Here is a 21,281-nt window from a genome sequence, read left to right on the forward strand (position 1 = left end):
CTCCCTCATGCGCTTGTGAGTTGTAACACCAGAAGAAGTGGTAGATTGCTATGCTGCTGCCAAAAATGACACTGAAATTCCAGGGTGGTAAAATCCCTCATTGCAAGGTTCGCCTATGGAAAGAAAAGGAGTGCCATTGCCTGTGTGCGTTACCACCGCCCACTCTGGGACAGATCTAGAAGACCATAGAAGTGTGCCTTTGGCAGAACTGGTGAGTTCTTCCACGTGTTGGGTCCTGAGGAAAAATAAGGGGAAAGAACAAAATTATTTCCACAATTCCTATTATATAGATGAAACTCCATTCTGGATTCAGGCATCCAGCTTCAATGGCTTGATTCAGTTGCCCAAACACAGGCACCTACTGCCATTTGAGATGAACTGGGTTGTCCAGCTTGGTTACCAGCTGCTGCTCCAGAAGCATACTGGTCTCTTTTTACAGAATCACAGAATCACAGAGTGATAGGGGTTGGAAGGGACCTCTGGAGATCATCTAGTCCAACCCCCCACCAGAGCAGGTTCACCTAGAGCAGGTTGCACAGGAATGTGTCCAGGCGAGTTTTGAATATCTCCAGAGAAGGAGACTCTGCCTCTCTGGGCAGCTTGTTCCAGTGCTCTACCACCCTCAAAGTAAAGACATTCCTCCTTGTTACTGTGTTGTGTCTGCTGTTTATTATGGATGTCTTGGGTACTACTTATCTATGTGTGAGTAACTAAACAGAACCCTTAATGTCTACAATGCAGAAGTCTCTGGTGTCCAGTAGAAGCTCCCAGTGTTACCAAGGGCATCTATACCTTGTAGTCAAGCAATTCACCCACGCTGAGTGGAAGCAGTTCAGCTGCCATGCACAGAACAGTGGCCCATGGGCTAGTAAAGACTAAAGACTGCTACTTTAGATGCCAATAGCCCTCTTTAACACATGGAGGTCACTAAGCTTGAGGTAACACTCTCTTCACTGCCCCGCTCAGCCCTACCTGGTCTGAGGCCATGTTGATAGTAGTACAGTGAATGAAATCAGGACCATTTTCTGGCATGGAACAAACCATATTCATTGTGTTAAACTACTCGATCTTCCAAAACTAACTCTTGGAAACGGTCCCTCACATTTGCAAATTCAAGATCTGCCTAGGACAGTACTATTTGATGCAATAAGGTGGTGCCATGGCCTGTTCTAACAATTTGATGGTCTAGACAATGAAGAACCAGAGCCCTACCAGATGATTATCACAGGAAGAAGAAATGATTGGGCTGTGTAGCCAGTATACGGCACTGAACACAAGTCACACCAAGGGCAGGATGGGAACGAAGCAAGTTTTGGTTAAGAGCAGAAAGGGTATGAAAGGGATAAACAATGGGAGAAGCCAGTCGCCTATGAGTCTCTTTCTCTGCACTCACCTTCTTTGAGTAGATGATTGTCTGGGCACTCCAGAGCAAGGCGCTTCAAAAAAAAAGACTGAATTATCATAGTTCTGGCCAAAGGGTGCTGATACTGGCCTGTTAACCCTAGACTCTTTAGAAAGGCTTCAGGACATGTCTAGGCAATCCACACAGAAATGAAAAAAAAAAAAAAAAGAAAAAGCTGGGACCTGCTTTTAGAGGGTCTTCAAGCATGGGTTAGTTTACCTTGCAGAGGTGTGGGAGACCCTGAATGGCTTTACAACAGGGGACAGGACCTCATCAGGCTGTAGCTAGGACAGATGTAGAACTGCTGAAGGCCATATAATAATTCCACTTGATGGAGAGGCATGCTGGCTACGGGAAACATCACAGAGTATCGCAGCACAAGGCCTTCCACATGAGACAGAGGGACAGATACGCACACATTTACACAGACCAAAACAGAATAGTGTGAATAACGATTTTATTGTGGGGTTGCCTACAGCCAGTACAGAATAATCAACGTCTGGTTCATGACACTATGTGCTCATTTTGCTATATTCTGAAAAGTGGCTCTGAGACTGGACTCACAGGACCCGCTGAGCATCTCTCTCATAGTTGATCTTTGGATGCCTGGCAACTCTGCCACACTTGGAATATATCAGACTCACGGGCACGCATTTGCCCCAGTCTTGTACTCTTCATGAGGCATTTGCTTTGGCCACTGCTAGCAATAGGATCGTGGGCTAGATGGGCTCTTGTTCTGATCCAGTACAGAATTCTTTATCTTTTCCTTATCATATACTGGAACATCTGACCATCTATCATAAATCATTATAGGTGCCTCTCTTGCAGGAGTGACCAGGAGTCTTTTTTTTTATTAATCTGTGGCCCCTAAGACAGCATAACCATCTTTCTTTGCTTTTTCAAAGTCACAGCCCAACTCAGCAAATAACTGTCAGCCCCCTCCTTGTCACTACCCCAGGTGATGTTTTATTGGTGGTGGAGGCTCTGAGACACCACTTTGCCTGGAAATCCTCTTGAAAAAACTAGGTTACTGCCTTTTACAGGTTTTCATGTATAATAAAAAAGTTTTTTCTTTTCTTTCAATCTGCCAACACTCAGTAAAGACTTTTGACATGTGAAGATAGAAGGGAACTTAATTGCACACTCTGTTCTGACACTTTCCTTTGTCAAAATATAAGAACTTTTAAGATGAACTTTTTCAACAGGTAGAAAGTAGAGGTTGGAGGAAGGAGAGAAGAGCAGTGCTGACAGGGCCGACTGGGGATAGTAGATTGTTTAGAAGCCAAAATGACTGACTGTATTCAGTTGTTGAAAGGAACTGTTTTTCCTCTAAGGACCTGATTCATTAAAACTGTATGCTGCATTTACATACATTTCTGCTGAATACCTCTCTTTGCCTGAAAGGCTAAGACGATGCTGTCTTTTCAAGCAGTCAGTGTCTAGGTCCATGCAGATGACAAGCGTTTACAGAAATCAGGCTTGGATGAAGTCCAGCAGTGCAGCAGGAATAGTTTTCTGCATCTCCACTCCTCTTAGTCAGGAGAGAGCTGTGGTATCCAAAGTCTATGTCCAAAACTTGAAGAACAGTGATGTAATGAAGGGTAAAATCAGGTTAGTGTAGTTTCCTTGCTTGTAACTGGGCAATGGAGGACCTTCTAAAGACCAAGGAACTGAGTTTGCCCATTTATTTTCCTTTATGCCTCTGTCCCAAAGGAGAAGGTGATAATGAAGAACTTGAACTTTATCTAGGACCAGACATGCAAAGAATCTTCTAACAGTAATCATGGATCACAGAGATGCTCTTTAGTATTAGAAACTAGGCCCAGGCACAGGAATTGCGTCTATGTTAACAACATAAAGCATGCACACACTGAGTCATCAGATTGCAATTGCCTATGTTATTAAAATGTTAGAATGGCTCCTTGAACTCTCTCAAATAACTTTTGGGCATGTTCTGGGAGTTAACCCATTCTCAGGAAGCTACCCTGTTTAGGAGGGTAGAAGGGCATAAATATATGGACCTTATCAGATGGTGACAATTGGCATGAGGATGTGAGAATGATCCCTGGCGCTGCTTAGTTTGCTAGGTGGCACTGTTTACTAGGTTACGTGTAGTCACTGTGACCAGTATTAGGTCAATCCAACTGAGTGTCAGGCTAGTATCAGGCATCATGCCCTCCTGACCCCACATGAAGTGCCTATTGTTCCAATACAGTCAATGGAGAGTGGTATGCTCATTTGGAGAAGTCCTGAGAGAAAGGTCCAGACACTTCTCCTTTTTTTAATTGACTGTATCAGAAACTAATTGAAAGTAAGTGGCGTCTCTATTCATCCATGGTCCAGATAGTACTCTTCTGAGGGCATGCACTAAATGAAGCCAGTTTGGTTTCTCTAAAAAAACTCACATTGGTAGAACATTCCTGGACTAATTTGCAAAGTAGCCCCAAACAACAGTATCACAAGAATGAAAAAACCCTATTTTCAGGTCTCTCTTAGTATTAGATCCTATATAGAGTTATCCTAGGGGAAGTTTTTAACTCCCAGGTGCTGAAGCATCCTGAGAGAAGCAAAGGGAGAGGGAAGACAGCAAGACCATCCATTCTTTCCAAAGAAGTTGTGTTACTATGCTGGTGGGAGATCAGGCAAGACAGAGCCTGAGTTCCCATTGCAAGGTGCCGAACTGGGTTCCCGGGTCCTACTTACTGAAAGTGTGTAGGACCTGTGCCCAGAAAATCATCGTAGCGAAAAAGTGGAGATGATGGGATTTGCCTCACTTGCCTGTCTGTTGTGTAGGCACTGACAGCTGAGTGAGTCACTGAGCTCCTCCTACAGTCACTGGAGAGAACGAGGCACAGTTAGGATGCAAGTCTTCTGGACTGCTATAGACATCTACTTTAGGCTGCCTGATACATGGTAGAAATGTAAAACAATTTAATGAATGTTTCAGTAAGAAATTTAAATACTGCTGCTGGCATGAATTCTCACTCTGAGCAGACCTGTGGGAGAGGTCTCAGTTGATCCATTGGTTCTTCCGCCCTAGACTCTACAAGGAAGCAGAGTATGGACACAAATGGAAACTGGGAGAGCAAAGGTAGCATTTTCCTTCACAACATCTGGTACTCCATTTGCCTTAAGAGTCAGGGATCAAGAAGGCAAGGCCAAAATAGTTAGGACTTCTACTTGCAGATAAACCAGTGCACACAAGTGTACAATTAGTGATGTACTTACACAAAGTCTTCAGGCATGTTCTAATGCTAGATCATCATTTTCTTTAACCATAACCCTTACTTCTAATGTAGGTGAGCTAAGCCAGACTTAACACTGCCAAACTGGGTCCAATTCAGGAAAGAAACCACATTTTAAAATGTCAATGTTAATATGGTTCCAGAGGGGAACTATTCCTGTTCAAGAGATTCTGTGTGTTGCTGGCTCTGAGAATTTGGGGCAGGGAAGCAAGAGGGGGATTCATTTGCCTTCAATTTCTTTAACAACGCCTCTGCTAAACATTTCTGTTATGAATAGATCACTCATGATAAGGTGGCAGTGTTATGGGAATCAGCTTTATGGAAAGGATTACACCTGTCTTATTTAAGGATTTCCACTTTCCTTTTAGACAAATATGTAAAGAATTCCAAGATCTTCTAAGTCAAGACAGATCACCCCTCGGATCCTCCAGACCGACTCCAATATTAGACCTCGACATCCAGAGACATTTAACACATTTCAGGTATGATTTTGAAAGAGGAACGATTAACTAAAATCCATTATTTTGGTAAAGACTACTTATGATGTTATAATGGTATTTGTTCCCTTACCTGGAAGACTATAATGTCCATAATCCCTCTGTTACCTGCACCTATTGAAAGCGCATGTTTGCCCAGCAATGTAGTTCAGGCTAGTTGCCTTCACCCTGCTTCTATGAGCTTGAGTAAGTCATTTTTACATCTGCTGGCCAAGTCTCCCCATCTGGTCAGAAAGTTGCCTTGCTCTAGATGTGAGCCTAATCACAAGCCAACCAATGAAGTGGATGGTCCAGAAATGTAGAAACTCAAGTTCAGAGCCAAAATTACAATATTGATGAATCAAAGTAGCAATAAAAGGATGAACAGTTAGGCTGCATCCTTACCAATTAACTAAATAGTTCCAGAGCCTCCTCTATGCTGCTGAGACCATTTGACATCATCTTACCATTACCATACTATTAACTCTTTGGCCTCCAAAGCAGACTGGCCTCAAAGCCAACTAACTACTGGAACAATCTCACTGCAATCATTCCCGAACAACACCCTGGAAAGGAGAATGCAAGCTGGCTCAGACCAAAGATCCAGCGACTGCTAATATATTTAGACTCAGTTTCTGGGCCCATGCCCTAACATTATTTAATTTACTGGTGTAGACAGCCTAAGAAGCTGTTATGAAGACAGGGACCCATGATACATGCACGCCAAGTCCAAACTTCATCAGAATTTTATCCAAGTTACAGATAAAAGTCTATAGAGTGTTTGGGATCAGAAAGATTTATCAGCCCAGGAGTTGCTGTGCAATTTCACATTTTTGCTTTAGGCTATGTGCTGGATACAGTCAAGAGTAAGACGGGAACTTCCAGAGGGCCACTTTGAAATAGTGGGTTCATCTAAGATATTTATCAAAGATAAGTGTGAGGAAACATCCCAGCGCTGCTCCTGACTTTGCTCTGACCACAGAGGGGAATATATGACTAGCTGAGGCTACAGATTTTTTTCTTTCTAGCCATTAGCTGGTACCTGAAAAAATCAACGTGTAAAGAACTGTTTCAAAGAACTGGTTACAGACTAAGCAAGTTTGTTAGGCCTATAAAGCCTTAGAGTGATGTTGCATATTCTTTAGCACAACCAGCTAAGCCACTCTTCATTCATTGGCTGGGTAGACAACTTTTGTGCCCCAACGTCTTTTAGTTATTAAGATTCTGACAGAGCATAAAGCACCTACCAGCCAGGTGGTGGTATGGTACCTAATGTTTAGTCCCTCAGACTTTGAATAGAAACCAAAATAGCCGCCATTCCACTTCTTCCATCTATCTGTTGGAGTGTGTGGAGAGGCAAGGATAATGCCTGGTCCACAAATGCACACATTCCTGTTTATGCTTACATGTACCTGTGTGTATCCTGTGCATATACAGATATGCATATCTAGACAACCCCACTTCTATTCTCATGCTGTGATGTGTGCACACATACACATACCACCTACATCTATGTATACTTTCCCTTACATACCCACACTCCAAAATGCCTAACTACACATGCTCACCAAGGAAGACATATTTATTTAGACAGGATACTCATAGAGGGATTTTAATGGGCTACCTCGGCAAGTGGAAAAATAGATAATTCCCCATTACATGCACACAAAGTAAATGTGATATAAGGTAGGTAATCCCCAAGGATTCCTGTGTTTAAAGAAGAAATAGCAGTCAGGATAAAATGCTGAAGGCTTCAGCTACAAAAGCTGTCAATTGGTACAGCTCCCATCCTTCTTTCTCTGCTTTACTTCAGTGGGTTGGAGTACAAAGCTTCTGTAGGCAGCTCCTGGATCATTCAATGCTTTCTTTCACGCCTGCTGTAAGTAATAAATGTTGGACTGAAGATGGGCACCTAGAAGAGCACAGGTCTTGATCCTGCACAGATGCTTCCCTGGGCTTAAATCAGACCGCCTTCTCTGATGTCTGTACTTGGGGAATGATGAGTACTGCCAGACCCAGAGGCAGAGCTGACACCATATTCCTTTTCCATCTATTGTAGAGAAGTTGAAGTCAGATCCAGCTTCTGACCCAGGCTTCTAACTCCACTCATCTACATGCAGATGCCTCCATTTCAGCCAGGTGTATATCTTCTGCTGTAGTTTCTAGGGATCTTGTCTGTATAGCCCATGAAATCTGCATTGCAATTAAGCAGGCCTAATGTAGACATCAACATTAGTGTGACTTGACTGGAATTTCTCTCTAAACTTTGTTGACTGAACAGCCTGGTCTAGATCTCCAGCTGAATGGGAGCTTAGCCAACCAGAACACACTAGACACTTATATTGTAAATAACTAAATCTATTATAGGCAAAAAGTCGTTATTCCATCCCCTAAATCTGGCAGCCTTCACAGCTAAATCATTTGAACCACTCCTACCACTACTTGCCTTCTTGATATTAAATATCACAGAAGGCACTTAAGTCTGTCTCAGATGTCAGAGAAGATGTGAGAATGCAACTCACCATGTTTTCCAGGAGCATTAAGTATTTTCTGAGTCAAATTTTCAAAACAGACTGCTTCTGACCGATCACTTGGTTTCTCCAGCTTTCTCTGAGGGATCATCCTCAGACTGACCTGACCTCCACCGCAGGAAATTTGCACCTGGTCAGTTGGGGATGAAAGAAGAGGAAGAAATTCTTGGTACCCTGACACATGGAGAAAGTCCTTGTAACCCAGGAACAACATGCCCACTGCTGTCTGAGGCATAGCACAGCCTCCTACTGGTCACAAGCACAAATAGCTGCTTGTCATTATCCATCAGTTGGAAATTATTTCATAAAAAGATGTTGAAAGCATCTGCCTAACATAAAGCACATGCCTAACCCTAAGAATTCAAGTATTCCATGTACAGAGGCCTCCACATCCCTGATCCTAGGTCCCACTATCTAAGATCAGATTTCCAAAAGAGTGGGTTGTCCTTATTTATTACAGTGAAATGAACGCAATTATCATGTATCTATATCTAAGTGCTTTGCAACTGTATGCCAGAGGTGGGTTTGACCTTCATACCATAGTCATTGTCATATACGCTGATGACACCTCTGATAGTCAGAGTCGAAAACTGGACTGCCTTAATAAGTGGCTGTTCCAAATTATACACATGAAATTAATGTTATTTATGATCAAAATGCCCAAGAGCTGTTAGTGCTCTACAAATAGGTCTTGCAGAGGAGACATAAATCTGAAGAAGTGACTCCACACAGTTATCACAAATTTCATAACATGCTTTTTCAACAATGAAATTTTCATCGTCATTTCTATCTGTATTCCGGAACTGTGGGCTTTATCACAACAAATTCTCTGTCACTATGCTCTGTAAGTCTCTAGATTGAGATGAAGCCGAAACACTATGTTTGCCAAGGACAGGTCATAGTCTTCCACTGGAACCTCTGACAAGGTTTTGTGAAAGTTTTTAGCATAAATATAGCATGTTTTTCAACCATTATCCAATATAAGATGATTTTTGATCATGGGAATTCTCATACAGTTTCATAAAGGTTTAATATAACAAGAAGAGGTTTCAGAAATTCTGCCTTGTAAACCATAATCAAGGCAGCAAAGAAACCATGAGATGAAAAGTTGGTATTTTATACATATACATATGCTTATGCCATACGATGTCAGAAAGTCAAAGAGATTTTTTATGACCAGAAAAATTCAGAGGAATCACACAAATCTCTATTATTAGAATAAATTATAAGATAATGAAAGACTCTGAAGAGCTATAAAATCTGATACCTACAGCAGAATCCAGCCTCTACTACCTTGGGGTAAAAGGGACTTTTCTTTAGGAATAAATTACCCTACAGCTGGTAAGTGTGGAGTTATGCACTCTACTTGCTCATGATGTTACTTGCTCAACGTTAATAATTAAGACCGGGTTCACAAACTGGCACAGGTCAGATCGAAGCACCGTTTCCTGTTTCCTTTGTTTTAAATCTTCAGACTCACACTTCTCCCTGAAGCTTTTCCACTGAGTCCCAATTCATCAAGATCTGTAAACGTGTGTCCAACCTGAAGTACAGGATAGTGCCCACGAAGGGATCAGAATTGCTGGGTTTGCTCAAACACCAAACTTAAAGTTCATAAAAAGCGTAAAACAGAGGAAATCTTCAAAGGAGCTGCCAGTGAGCCTGAAAACTGCTGAGTTTTGCACAACTTTACCGGATGCGCAAAAAACACAGGCTCTTCTACACCTCTGGTACAACCATGTTTGTGTAGCTGCTCTCTGAGATATCCATCTGACCTGAATACAGAAAACTCAATGTTGCATGAAGAATGATTTCCAAATATTGTTTGACCATGAACAGACAATTCTGTAGACCCTTATATTCATACCAGCAACTATTGTGCATTACCTGAGCCAGGGTAGTATTATGTATGCTCTATTCAAGATTTCTCCCTTTTCAATGCATTTTGGAGTATCTTACTGCAGAGAAGTTATATTGATATTAGTAAATAAAAGTAGTGCCAGGGCACAGGCAGGTATTGGCTGCCTGTGCTGCTTTTTAGCAGGATCCCTGGGTTTTTGTTGCCCTGTCTAACTAGCACTGTCCCAAATTATTCCTAGGCACAGTGGCACATCACAGATTCACAAAGGTTGGAAAAGACCTGTAAGATCATCAAGTCCAACCATCAACCCAACACCACCATGCCCACTAAACCATGTCCCACAATGCCTCGTCCACACGTTTCTTGAACACCCCCAGTGATGGTGACTCCACCACCTCCCTGGGCAGCCTCTTCCAATGCTTCACCACTCTCTCAGTAAAGAAATTTTTCCTAATATCCAGCCTGAAACTCCCCTGGTGCAACTTGAGGCCATTTCCTCTTGTCCTGAAATATATATAGCCTGAGAATTCAGGGAAGCACCAGCCCTTATTACAGCCCAGTTAGGTGCCTTATAGCCTGTGGTATAAATAACGTACTAAGACTTAGAGAAGCCCATCTTTGTCAGGGCTGGATCATAAGCCACTGACCTCACAGGCTAAGTGTTGGGGCAGCTCAGATTTCTAAGCACGTACGTAAGTGTGGGTTCAAGAAAGGCAATATGTTGTAGGGCTACCCAAGCCGACCTTCAGGTCTTTTTTGATTCCTTCATGATAAACACAGAGGAGCAAGTGGAATAATCCTGAGCGTTGTACCTGGCCTGAAAGCCACCACTTGAGCTACCCTGTCCCCAGTTTCTGAAGACAGAATCAGCATTAAGCTACAGGGCAAACAAGAAAACCCTGGAAAAATCCAGTTCCATTACTAAGTGCTGAGATTTTTTGTCCAGATACATGAGTGTCTCTTTGTTGTCCTCTAAAGGCTGATCTGTGTAAACGCATTTATGAGACCACTGCAGTAGAGAACAAAGTCAGCACATCCGTGCTGGAAAAGAACCCAAAAGTTTCTACAGCTTTAATGAGAGGAGCCTCTTTCTCTCACTCTTCGTTTTCAAAATGGAGTGAGCATTAGGAAAGGGGTTGGGGGCCAGAGAGAGAAAGAATATTTTGATAGGACTTAGATTCTTTTAAAATGCCTTCTATTACTTATAATTAAGCGGTTCTTCTCCCCCAAACCCTGCAGAATCACGTGAGACCTTTGTGCATATGTGCATGTGTCTGTGCATGGAAGAGGGAAAAGCTGGGTGTTTAATTTCTCCTGAAACGAAAACCATTTTCAAATCCCACTGATGGCAGTAAAGCTGAGATTTCATCCTTCTTTATTTTTTCAGGACAGAAAGGTTATACAAATCTCTCTTTAGCATTGTAAGTTGGTTGTTTTTGAATTCAGATCAGGTAAAAGAGTTTCATGCTCAGCGAAACTGAGAGACAGCTCTCAATTATCTAAGGTGATGGAAGGGAAAAAGGGAGTTGGAATATTTAGAGAAAGCAAGAAGATGGATGTAAACAAAACACATATATAACGCTTTGAGAATAATTCACATTAGAAAAGCTGGAAATGGTGAGGCAGGGCAATCATCACCTACACCAGATGAAGAAACACCTGCCTGGAGACAAAAGAGCTCTGAGACGGACACTTGGAGACTATATGGTGCAGGTAGTTGTGATGGGAGATGGTGAAGCCCTGGCTAACTCCCAACCCATTATTGTGCCACTCACTCAGCAGAGCTGAATGGTGACGTTGCAGGCCAATTCTGCTGAATCTGGAACAATGTTAACCAGCACAATCATTAAGCCCCATCCTTTTCCTGTTAATGGTATGCAGGTAGATCTTGACAGTGAATAAGTATGTCAATATGGGATATGGTTGGGATTAAAATGCATATCACCCCATCTCTCTGGTATTTTTGCAATTCCCAGACATTTAGTGCATCCAACCTTCTCCCGAGCAGAGAACTAGACCAGATGAGCCAATCATTTTCAGTTGTATAGATCCCTGCTGTGAAGAAGTGAAATGTTTCTGTGATATTTCAGAGAAGGAATGGAGACATGTAGAAATTAAGACCCCCCAAAAGATACATGAAAACTAGTCTAATGAACTGTGTGAGTATGGTCCTGGACATGGGAACACAATTGTCTGTAATATTTGAATGCTACTGTGGTTCCTTGTAGGTGTTTGGCCTAGACCAACTCTTCCTGTCCCAAACAATTCCCAGGCACAAGTCAGCCTTATCTCAGTCAAGAGGATGTTCTCAGCTGGAAGCTTAGATATGGCCACTACTTTGCAGGTTAAAATGCTTGAATAATGGAGATTAGGCCAGGCTATTCTAGATCACTCATGATCACAGGAGGAGCCTGGGCACTCTTCACTTCACTAATGCAGGTCTAGGTGACTAAAGGCATCCCCTAGCTTCAATTTAAAAACCTTAGGGTGATTGACCTGTCTGGTGAATCTAAAGATCTAGGGTCATTTTAGCTGTAAAAGGACATCCTGTCTCACATTCATCAGCCACTCCCTCAGTTCAAGGGTCTTGTGTGAGTCCTCCATCACATCTACCAACCTTATAGATACTCTAAATGTCCCATGGCATCTCTGGCGGAATGGGTGAACCTGCTTGTTCACTTCCCATCCCTCTTCTTGAAGCTGTTCCTTTTTGCAGAGGAAAATTTAAGGCTGGACTGAGAATGAAAGCCCATGAGTATCGTTATCCGATGTAGTGGCTTCTGCATTAAATCAAAGCTAGAGTTCTGGATCTAGGATCCTGCTTTATTCATTTCACACTGAAGTTTGTTGATAAAGCATCAAAGCAGCCTTCAGTCTGAGGATCAGAATTTAGGACATCCCTCCAACTGGACCAAATGTCCAAAACACTGAATTAGTGTATTTTCTTGATTTTAGACCCTCTCTCTCCTGTTGAATGGAGAGAGCGTGTATCTACTTCTCTCTTCCATTCTACTGTTGTATCTGAGCTTCCCACGGATTCAGCTGGGAACCCAAAAGTCACATTGACACGAGTCTTCTTGTCTTTGCCTTCATAACATGCTCTTGCGTCAGAACAGCTTTGAATTCTTTGAATTTTTGGCAGAAGTCTTTTATAGCTCCCCAGAACCTCATGAAAACTAGAGTTACCAGAAAACTCACCAAAAATGTCCTACATTCTGTGTTGGGAAGCCAAAAAACCAAGACACAAAAAGCTTACAAAAAGAACAGTTGATGAGATTATACTCAAGAGATCTGTGTCTGTTTCTTAGCTTACACATACAGACTCCCTGACCTCATTAGTCAGCCTCTTAGTTCCACTTTCTTCACTTGTAAAATTGGGTATAGACATATCTTCTACATCTGCTTTTGGGACACTTTTGTCTGTAAGAATCTGTAGTGTTTGGAAAGTTCAGATATCCTACTGATGTCATCCATCATATAGGGCAAATACCTACCAATTACAGAAGTTGGATTTGATCCTTTAACTTCAAAGTTACATTTCATTAAGACACAAAATCACATCCAGATCTATCTTATATATAAAAGATAAAGACAGGAAAACAGCAAAGGGAAAACTGCTTTCTTGCAAGTGACATTTCTTTCAGTGCAGAAACCTTATATAAACAGACAAAAAATAATGGGCTCAAAATACTAAAGCTAGATAATAAAAGCAATCAGCATCCTTACAAATTATTCTGTGTTTTGCCTAGCCATCCAGCTGATATGAAACACCCTTCCTATGAAACTGTTTGAGACAAGAGTTTTGTCGTTTAGCAAGTCTCTGAGCCTGGAGCTGTCAGCCTCCTGCCAGTGCCTGGCATCACACTGACAAGGTGACACGAAAAGCGACAGGCAAGAAACCAGAGGCTCAGACTTTGGGAGCAGCGAGAAAGTAACATCCTTCTTTCTGAAGGGTGAAAGGGAGCAATGAAATGGGGTTTGAAGCTCAATATGTTTTTTAAATTGTAACAAAGAGCCAAGCTCAAAGCCTTACTGGTGGGTTGCCTTTACAGGTGTGCTTACCCCCCTTATATATTGTTCTCTCTTTTTTATGCTTCTTTGCTTATCAGGAGGTAGAGCAGCTGCTGTCATAATTCCAGTCATCTTGATTAGCAACAGCAGCCTTCTGCTTGGATGCACGGACTGGAAGAAGCCTGGTGCGCAACAAAGTTTGTGGTGAAACACCTCTGGTGCCCTCTAGAGTTCCTGACTTCCATGGTCTCTCTCGGTCTGGTTTTAGATTCCACTAACTGAGAGGGACAACACAGGTTCCTAGCCCTGAGGTGCTAGTAATCAACAAATTGTTCCTTTCTTTTTTCTTTTTTTTTTTTTCCTTTCTTTTCCTTGGCTCTTTATTTACCAAAGGTATTAGAGTTCCTCCCTCTGGGATTTTTCCCTCACTCCCTTTGCCAGGGATTCCCTCTTCGATCTTTCCATAGTGAGGGTTCAATCACCTTCTCCTGCTCTGCTGATAACCAAAATCCTTTTAGAAAGGTGTGAATTTCTAATATTGCCAATGATTTTTATCGTGAGTCTTACGATACCATATTCCCTTAAAGTCACAATTTATGGAGTGAGAATCTCTTTTCTTTTCTTTATCTTCTTCATTGACAAATAATTTCCATGATAACCACAGAAAAAACAAATACACATTCATCAAAGATGGAAAAAAGCTTGGGGGACTTGATTTGTTTTTCAATCCAGCACTTAAGATTTCTTAAAACATTTAAGGCACTCTCGATTTCCCAAAAAAGGAATGCTATCCCCTAATTTCCAAATTACTAGGTTACAAAGTTGCATTGTCCCTTGTTGTCAGCATGTGTATAATGCTCACTTCTTGGTCTTTCTCATTTGAGGAGGGCAATGGGGCTTCTCAGCTACGTTAGCTGCCTCACTGGGAAAAGTCTATGCATGGCAGCAAGTTGGAAGAATATCATTCATTTCTCTGCCTTCCCATAGAGCAGAGATGTGACCATTAACTAAGTGAAAGGAGAAACTGAAGGAACCGATGGCTGTGTGAGGGACATGCTCACTCTTTTTCAATAGCATCCAGTCATCTTGGATCCATGCTTTCACTGGGGTATTTGGCTTCACAGGTAGTAATGGGCAGTGAGGACACTTTTTCATCCAGAGTTAGCCAGAAGCTTGTACACCTTTCTCCCATTCAAAACCAGCAAGTCACAGCATTATCCAGTCTTTTATTTGGAGGACATAATGTGCTGTGCTAGAAAGATTTCTTGGCAAACATCCGGGCTTCTGTGAGCACCATGTGCACCACAGTGCCGTGGCGTAATCTTTGGTCTATAGCTCAGAAACACTCCATAGTCACCGTCTTGGATGTTTCAGATATGTTCCCTGGGCAATTCTCCTAGTGTGGAAAATCAGTCCCAAGGTCTAAAATACACAGAGCTGAAATAGAATATTTTGGAAATATGGGGCATCAGCTCTAGCACTCTCTTCTTAACTTTCTCCATTGCTTTTACACATGGTAAAAAGAGGTCCATCTGCTTAGGAGAGCATGTCCTTAATACGCTGGTTTAGTTATGAACAGAAAACAAGCATGAGGGCCTACTTTGCAAGGCAACTTTTGTGTGTGCTGTTTGCTACTCTGATCCTATAGACTACATATCCCTGTAGTACATACTGGCTATGTTCCAATGTTTACCTTGACTATCAGTCTAACTTGTGTCGTGCTTAGGCCTACTGACTTTCTGAAGTAAAGTTATCACAATTTCATTCTCTAGGCAACCTTCACAGGACAAACCTTGAAATCAACAGAAGCACCTCAAAGTCAGTATAGGCACCTCTAACTTAGGATGTTACTTGTATCAGTGAAGGGATTCAAAGCTTCTTCCATTTCCTTTACAGCCATCAAATGTCTTATCAGACCTTATTATTTGTCATCTGCCATTTTGGGATTATCCAAATTTGGATAATCATGAAGTGGTTTTCACATTCAAAGTTCTGAGAAAGTCCGATCAATAAGTTCAAGCTTGCTTTTTCTTCATTATTACTGTTTTAAAGTATTTATTTATTTTAAATGAGGGTGGAAACATTCAGTCCAGATGGCCTCTTCCCTGGACCGAGAGGGAATCTGGGTTTTTTTGCCGCATGTCGGAGTTTCACCAGCCTGGGGTATGGAGGAGTCCTTGAGGTAGTTGCCAAATGAGAGTCCAAGCCTTCAGGCACACTTGGATCTTTTCACTTTTAAGTAAGGCCATCATTAAAACATGAGCAGACATAATTGCATCATAGAGCTGGGCAGAATTGCAGGCAGGTCTGGATGTCCTTAAGCATAAGAATTTATAATATGTTGGCCTGATATTCATTGCCTTCTTTCTGCAGCTCTCCATGCACAGTACCAAAATCAGAAATTTTAGCCTTGCCTTTTAGAACAATAAAGTTAGTTTATAGAATTTGCATTGAGATGTACTACAAAGCTGAGAATACCCAGAAGACTCCATTATGAATCCACCATATTTAATTTTAGGCTTTTAAACCCAAATGAAAGTATTATAATGAAAGCAACTCGTTTCATAGGTGTGGAGCATACCAAAAAGGAACCAATTTCAGTGGGAGCTCAGTTAGCCTGAAAAATCAGGCAACTAAATTTGACTTTCAGGAAACACATCAGAATGCTTTGCCATTAATCTTCTGTCTGTCATGTCTGATTTAAATGTAAAATCAGATTTTCTCCCCAACTTGAAACTTACTTTCATCAGCAAAGGGAAATTATCCAACTTGCTTAGATTTTTCAAAGACTTTAACTTGCAGAGAAATAAAGTCCACCAAAACTAGAGCAAGGGGAATTACTGATAAAAATGTAAGATAAAGTAGAAGATAATATCTCTCGGCCTCTTTATGCTCATTACATAAAGTGAGGCTAAAAAATACACCCTCACAGGAGCATGGCAAGGAGGGCTGGTCAGAAGTTTTCCATAAAATGGTTTCTCTTAATCAGCTTCACGGGAAAATTAATAGGCTCTGCATATCCCCATCTGTGGAGAAGAATATATTCATCAGGAACTGAAAGTAGAGTTGCCATGAGACTCTGCAGCGCCATTTCACTAAAAAAGAGTTGGCTTTTTTATAAGAAATACAATGCTATCTTGTGAAAAACTGCTGTATTTGATGATTAGTGGTACATAAGAGGCTAAACTGTAAAGGAGATAGACCCCTAACTCACCCCACAAGATCCTTTTCCTATGAACACTAGTTTTCAGACCAGAAGTTTAAGATTCTGCTCAGGATAAAATACCCATATCTAAGTATTTCAATATCAGCTGGATGTCTAAGCTTTCCATGTAGTCAATGAAGATCTAGGACATTATACAGCTGAGTAAACAGTAGCATGCAGCAACTTTTTAGCTGCTATTAGGTATGCCATCAGTCCATTGCTGCTTTAAAACGGTGCTGTTCTCCTGTAAGCCCTCTACATTACCTGTTCACCTGACGCAGATGTCTTGTTACCACAGGGCATCTCAAATACCACTGAACACACATTTTTATTCAGCCTGATGAAGCCCTCAGTGTAGCCAGAAGAATGGTGCAGCTCACCATAAAGGAGACACATCCATTTCATGTGCTAAATCATTTTCCAGACTTCTCTGTATTGAATAAAGCCCCAGGGCTCAATTCATTTGCCTAAACATTGGCGTCTAGTGCCATCTGAGATACACATGGGTAACCTGCTTGGCGTCAAAACACCTGGAAGCAATGTGGACTTAAGTCCTGTATCAGATATAGCAAATCTGTGCAGATGTTTCAGATGTCACAGGACACCTCAAATCACTGTAGACTCTTATACATAGGAAACTACATTAAGTCCTCTTTGATGGTAATGGGAGTTTAGGCACTGTTGATGTACACACCTACAAGTTGGCACCTACGCTTATGTACCTGAATATCAGATTTTGTCCCATTCTGGTATTTTCTACAGTCTTGTGCAGCATTTGAGAACATTAAAGCTTTCTATCCTTGTTCTTAGCCCTACAGATCATTTTTGAGACAATCTCTGTACATTTTCACTCTAGTATTCCCACTTTACTCTTCAGGGTGTATTGAGCTATCAGGTGAACACAGCACTATTCCTTTTGCTCAGGAGTCGAAAGGTTCAAAGAGAGCAAGCTGGAAGATTTCTTTTCCAGTCAATCCTTTGTTAAACTTACTATTTGCATCTACTGGAAATGAATGATCGCAGATATTGCCAACTTTTAAAATAGATAAACTAGTTTCTTTTGCATGCAAGATCATAAAAAAATTGTCTACGTCTCGGTATGGTCAGGTCCCCAAGTCAAGACCCAGAAGATCACACAAGCAATGTAAAAATCATGAGCTATTATAACTAGTAATGATAACTTTGAATTTCCTTTTTCTTGCTTTCTGTTATTGTAAGCTCCATCACATTTTCATTTCTCTGGACTTATGAAGACTAGAAATGATGATAAAATGCAACACAAAATCTTGAAATCACCTGACTCCTAAAAGGACTTGAAAGGGCTAAAAATATTCTTATCTATATGCTACTGCTGATCTTGGTTTTACTACTATTAAAAACATGACTTACGGTGATGATGATGATTTTTATTTTCAGGGTATGCCAAGCATTTCTAAAAAAAAAAAAATTAAAGCAAGGTATGTTTACCTCTTTTTAATGCTAAATTTAAAAGTTCCAGATATTACTACAAATCCAAACTTCAGGAGTCCAAACTTCAAAAGTCATGTGGTATTATTAATTGATGTCTGCAAAATAGTCCTTGTAAATATTTAATTACCATTTTTCTCTCATTGCTAACTGGGGATAAACATAAATTCCTGCTTTGAAAAGTGCCTGAAGATGGATGGATAAACATTCTAAAAGCAAGTTATTTGTTAATAGCGTTTGGGAGACCTTTTATAAAAGACTGGGTCATTCCCGATCTGAAATGGAGAGATATTTGCAAACTGAGCTCTCATTTTGGTTAGGATTCCCTTATGTTTGGTGTCTTCCCTAGGACACCGGCTTTTCTAGCAAGCAGGGTTCCCATGTCCAGCAGACAGAAAGATCTCCCTAAAAGATACCTTGGAGCCTTTCCTGTGGGTTTTTTGATACTTCCAGCATCCTGGCAATTGCCCATGTCCTGTACAACCCCTTTTCCCTCGGTCCCTACATTTTCATTTTTTTCTAAAACAGCTGGGAAGACTGAGAAGCCAAAGTGCAGAGGACAGGGGTTCTCACCGAACTGAAATGTTCCCATTTCTCACCTCTCACGTGCGGTTCTCTGCATTAGAGCAAGGTTTACCGATGTGGTGCCTAAGACACCCAGAGAGTTACTGCAGGGACAAGATCTTAACAAGGATGGGATGGGCAATAGTTACTGTTTTATCAGAATCACTGCAATGTTCTGTTGTGTTTTTTCTCTCACCCAAACCAATATAAAGTACTGATTTCTCAAAAATGTCCGCAAACTCAGAAATCAGCTTCTGTTCCTCTCCTTGTCTTCTTTCTGCCCTGAGTAGAAACGGGATAACTGAAATCAGGCTTTTAAAAACTGCAGTGACATTTTAACCTTTGAAATAATTTTTCATTTATTTCTAAATGAAAATGAAAAATCTGGAGAGTTTGGGGGTTTTTTTCACTTAGCACTTATCAAAATGCATCGTTATAACAATGAGAATAATTTGTTTGCTCATAATAAGGTGTCTACTAGTATAGCTTGAGTTTCCCTGGCCCTTACATGAACATCGTATACTGTACATGCACTATTTAGGCAAATAGGTCTGAAGTCGACTGCCTAAAAAATGGCCTCTAGTGGGATTTCTGATATCCTAACGTAGCTGAGACATCCTCACAGAGATGGTATCTAAGAGATGGGACCTATGGGAAACTTGCACACTTCTGGATCTGCAGGTGGAAGCCAGGCTGGATGCCCAAAACATCTCAAGTGACTGTAGATACATATGTGTGCTCTGAAATGCTGCTCTAAACTGCAATGAGATTAGCCCACTATAGCTCTGCCTGGCAACTGCATTAATATATCATTTCAGTAGCTGTTAAGTGAGGAGCACCACTGAAATTCAGCTGCTTTGCAGTGCAGAAAACCAAGAAAAAATCAGTGTTATCTTGAAAAAACACCTTATTTGGATGAAAGGTGCAACAGGGTAAATCTGTACTAGTAAATTCAACACCACCAGGGCAACGTTGTTGGAACTTGGCTATTTTTATTATTAATTGATTGGGATGGTCCGTGAATTTAGCCTGGCTGAACTAGCCCTATGTGAAACATTTCCTGGGCATTGTTTGAGCACTAGCATTAGCCAGGGACTATTCCCAATAGGCAGTTCAGATTCCACCCTGTCGGATGCTAAGCACGGATATGACCAAACCATGCCAATTGCGCTGGGGGTCAGAGACTGCACCTTGGCATTGCTTGATTTCCTAGCACAGATGGAGCCACATGTCCATGTAGAATAACCAGGTCTTGTTGTTCAAGACTCTCATCTAGGAGAGTGAATAAATCACACAGAACTGGTTTCATTTACCTGAAAAAGGGGAAGCCAAACTTTCTGGGACTGGAAAAGTAGCAATGCCGGAGAGCCTAGGGCAAGGACCCTCTCTTGGCCTCTCTGAAGTCACCAACTCTGTGTCCATCTGCATCAGGCAAGGATCTGTCCCACGGTCTTTCAGAACTGAGACTCCTACCAAAACCATCCTTTGAAGCTGTATATAGTCTGCTCTTCTGCTCTACTCTATTCTTTGCTGTTTCTCCCATAGGTAATAAATAGTTTAGGGAGCAAATCTTGAATTTCACTACAGCAAAATGAGTGTACTGTAAACTCTTCGATGTATGTGAGTGCATTTATATTTATGTGTGTGTGTGTATTTCTTTTTCTTTTTCTGTCTCCTTCCCATTTGTAGTTTGATCACTCATGGTTTTGGAACTCCTGCAATATGTGCTGCCCTAAGCACTTTCCAAACTGTTCTCAGTGAAATGCTGAACTACTTGGAAAAGCACACATCGCACAAAAACGGAGGAGCGGCGGAATCCGGCCAAGGACACGCCAACTCGGAGAAAGCCCCCCTGCGGAAAACTTCAGAGGCTGCTGTGAAAGAGGGCAAAACAGAAAAGACAGACTAGCTACATCAAACAGAATCTATTTCAAGAGAGTCTTGCTGCTGATATTTTTTTTAAATATATATATCATTGAGGGCAATTTATCTCCAGTGGACCAAATCCAAAAAAAGGGGTAAAAAAAGAAAAAAAAAAAAAAAAGAAAAAATCAAAAAAGGAAAATAAAAAAGAGAAAGATTAAAACAGAGAGAAAGAGAGAGCGTGAGAGAGGAAAGCATTCAACCCTAAGAACAGCAGTGTACAGTAATTGTGTGATGAAATTGTCACTTTTTTAAAATTTATGTTGCTCTAAACTACTTTTTCGTGCACGTAGTATTTGATTGTTCTGAATGATACACTAACACTGTTTTTTATAAGCACTTCTGGACTTGGCTGAGGTGGCACATGAAATTTGAAGCACTTTCTTCTCTGGCAGCGCAGTTAGGGCCAGCGCATCGTTTGTGGGACATGCAGTTCCAGCATCCTGGCTTTGCTTGCATGCTGGAGAGATTGAAAGAAGGGCTTCCTCTGATCCATCGGAAATGCCTGATCTACTCACCATTGGGAAAACAATATGGAAACCTGGCAAAAGAGGAATTCTTGGGTCATGGGACAAATGAACCATTTGGTGTTGGGG

The 21,281-nt window shown here is 41.4% G+C and overlaps 1 protein-coding gene across 1 annotated transcript in view; it reads left to right on the forward strand.

Annotated features, from left to right (window-relative positions):
* The window catches only part of TFAP2D (transcription factor AP-2 delta), a 51,342-nt gene extending 30,671 nt beyond the window's left edge, over nt 1–20,671 (forward strand). The window contains exons 7-8 of the mRNA XM_059835719.1: nt 5,016–5,129; nt 20,452–20,671. Coding sequence (XP_059691702.1) covers nt 5,016–5,129; nt 20,452–20,671 — 334 coding nt within the window. The remainder of the gene's footprint in view (nt 1–5,015; nt 5,130–20,451) is intronic.
* Nucleotides 20,672–21,281: the final 610 nt, after the last annotated feature.

This window comes from Gavia stellata, chromosome 2 (assembly GCF_030936135.1).
Source record: "Gavia stellata isolate bGavSte3 chromosome 2, bGavSte3.hap2, whole genome shotgun sequence".
In the NCBI taxonomy this organism is placed as follows: domain Eukaryota; kingdom Metazoa; phylum Chordata; class Aves; order Gaviiformes; family Gaviidae; genus Gavia; species Gavia stellata.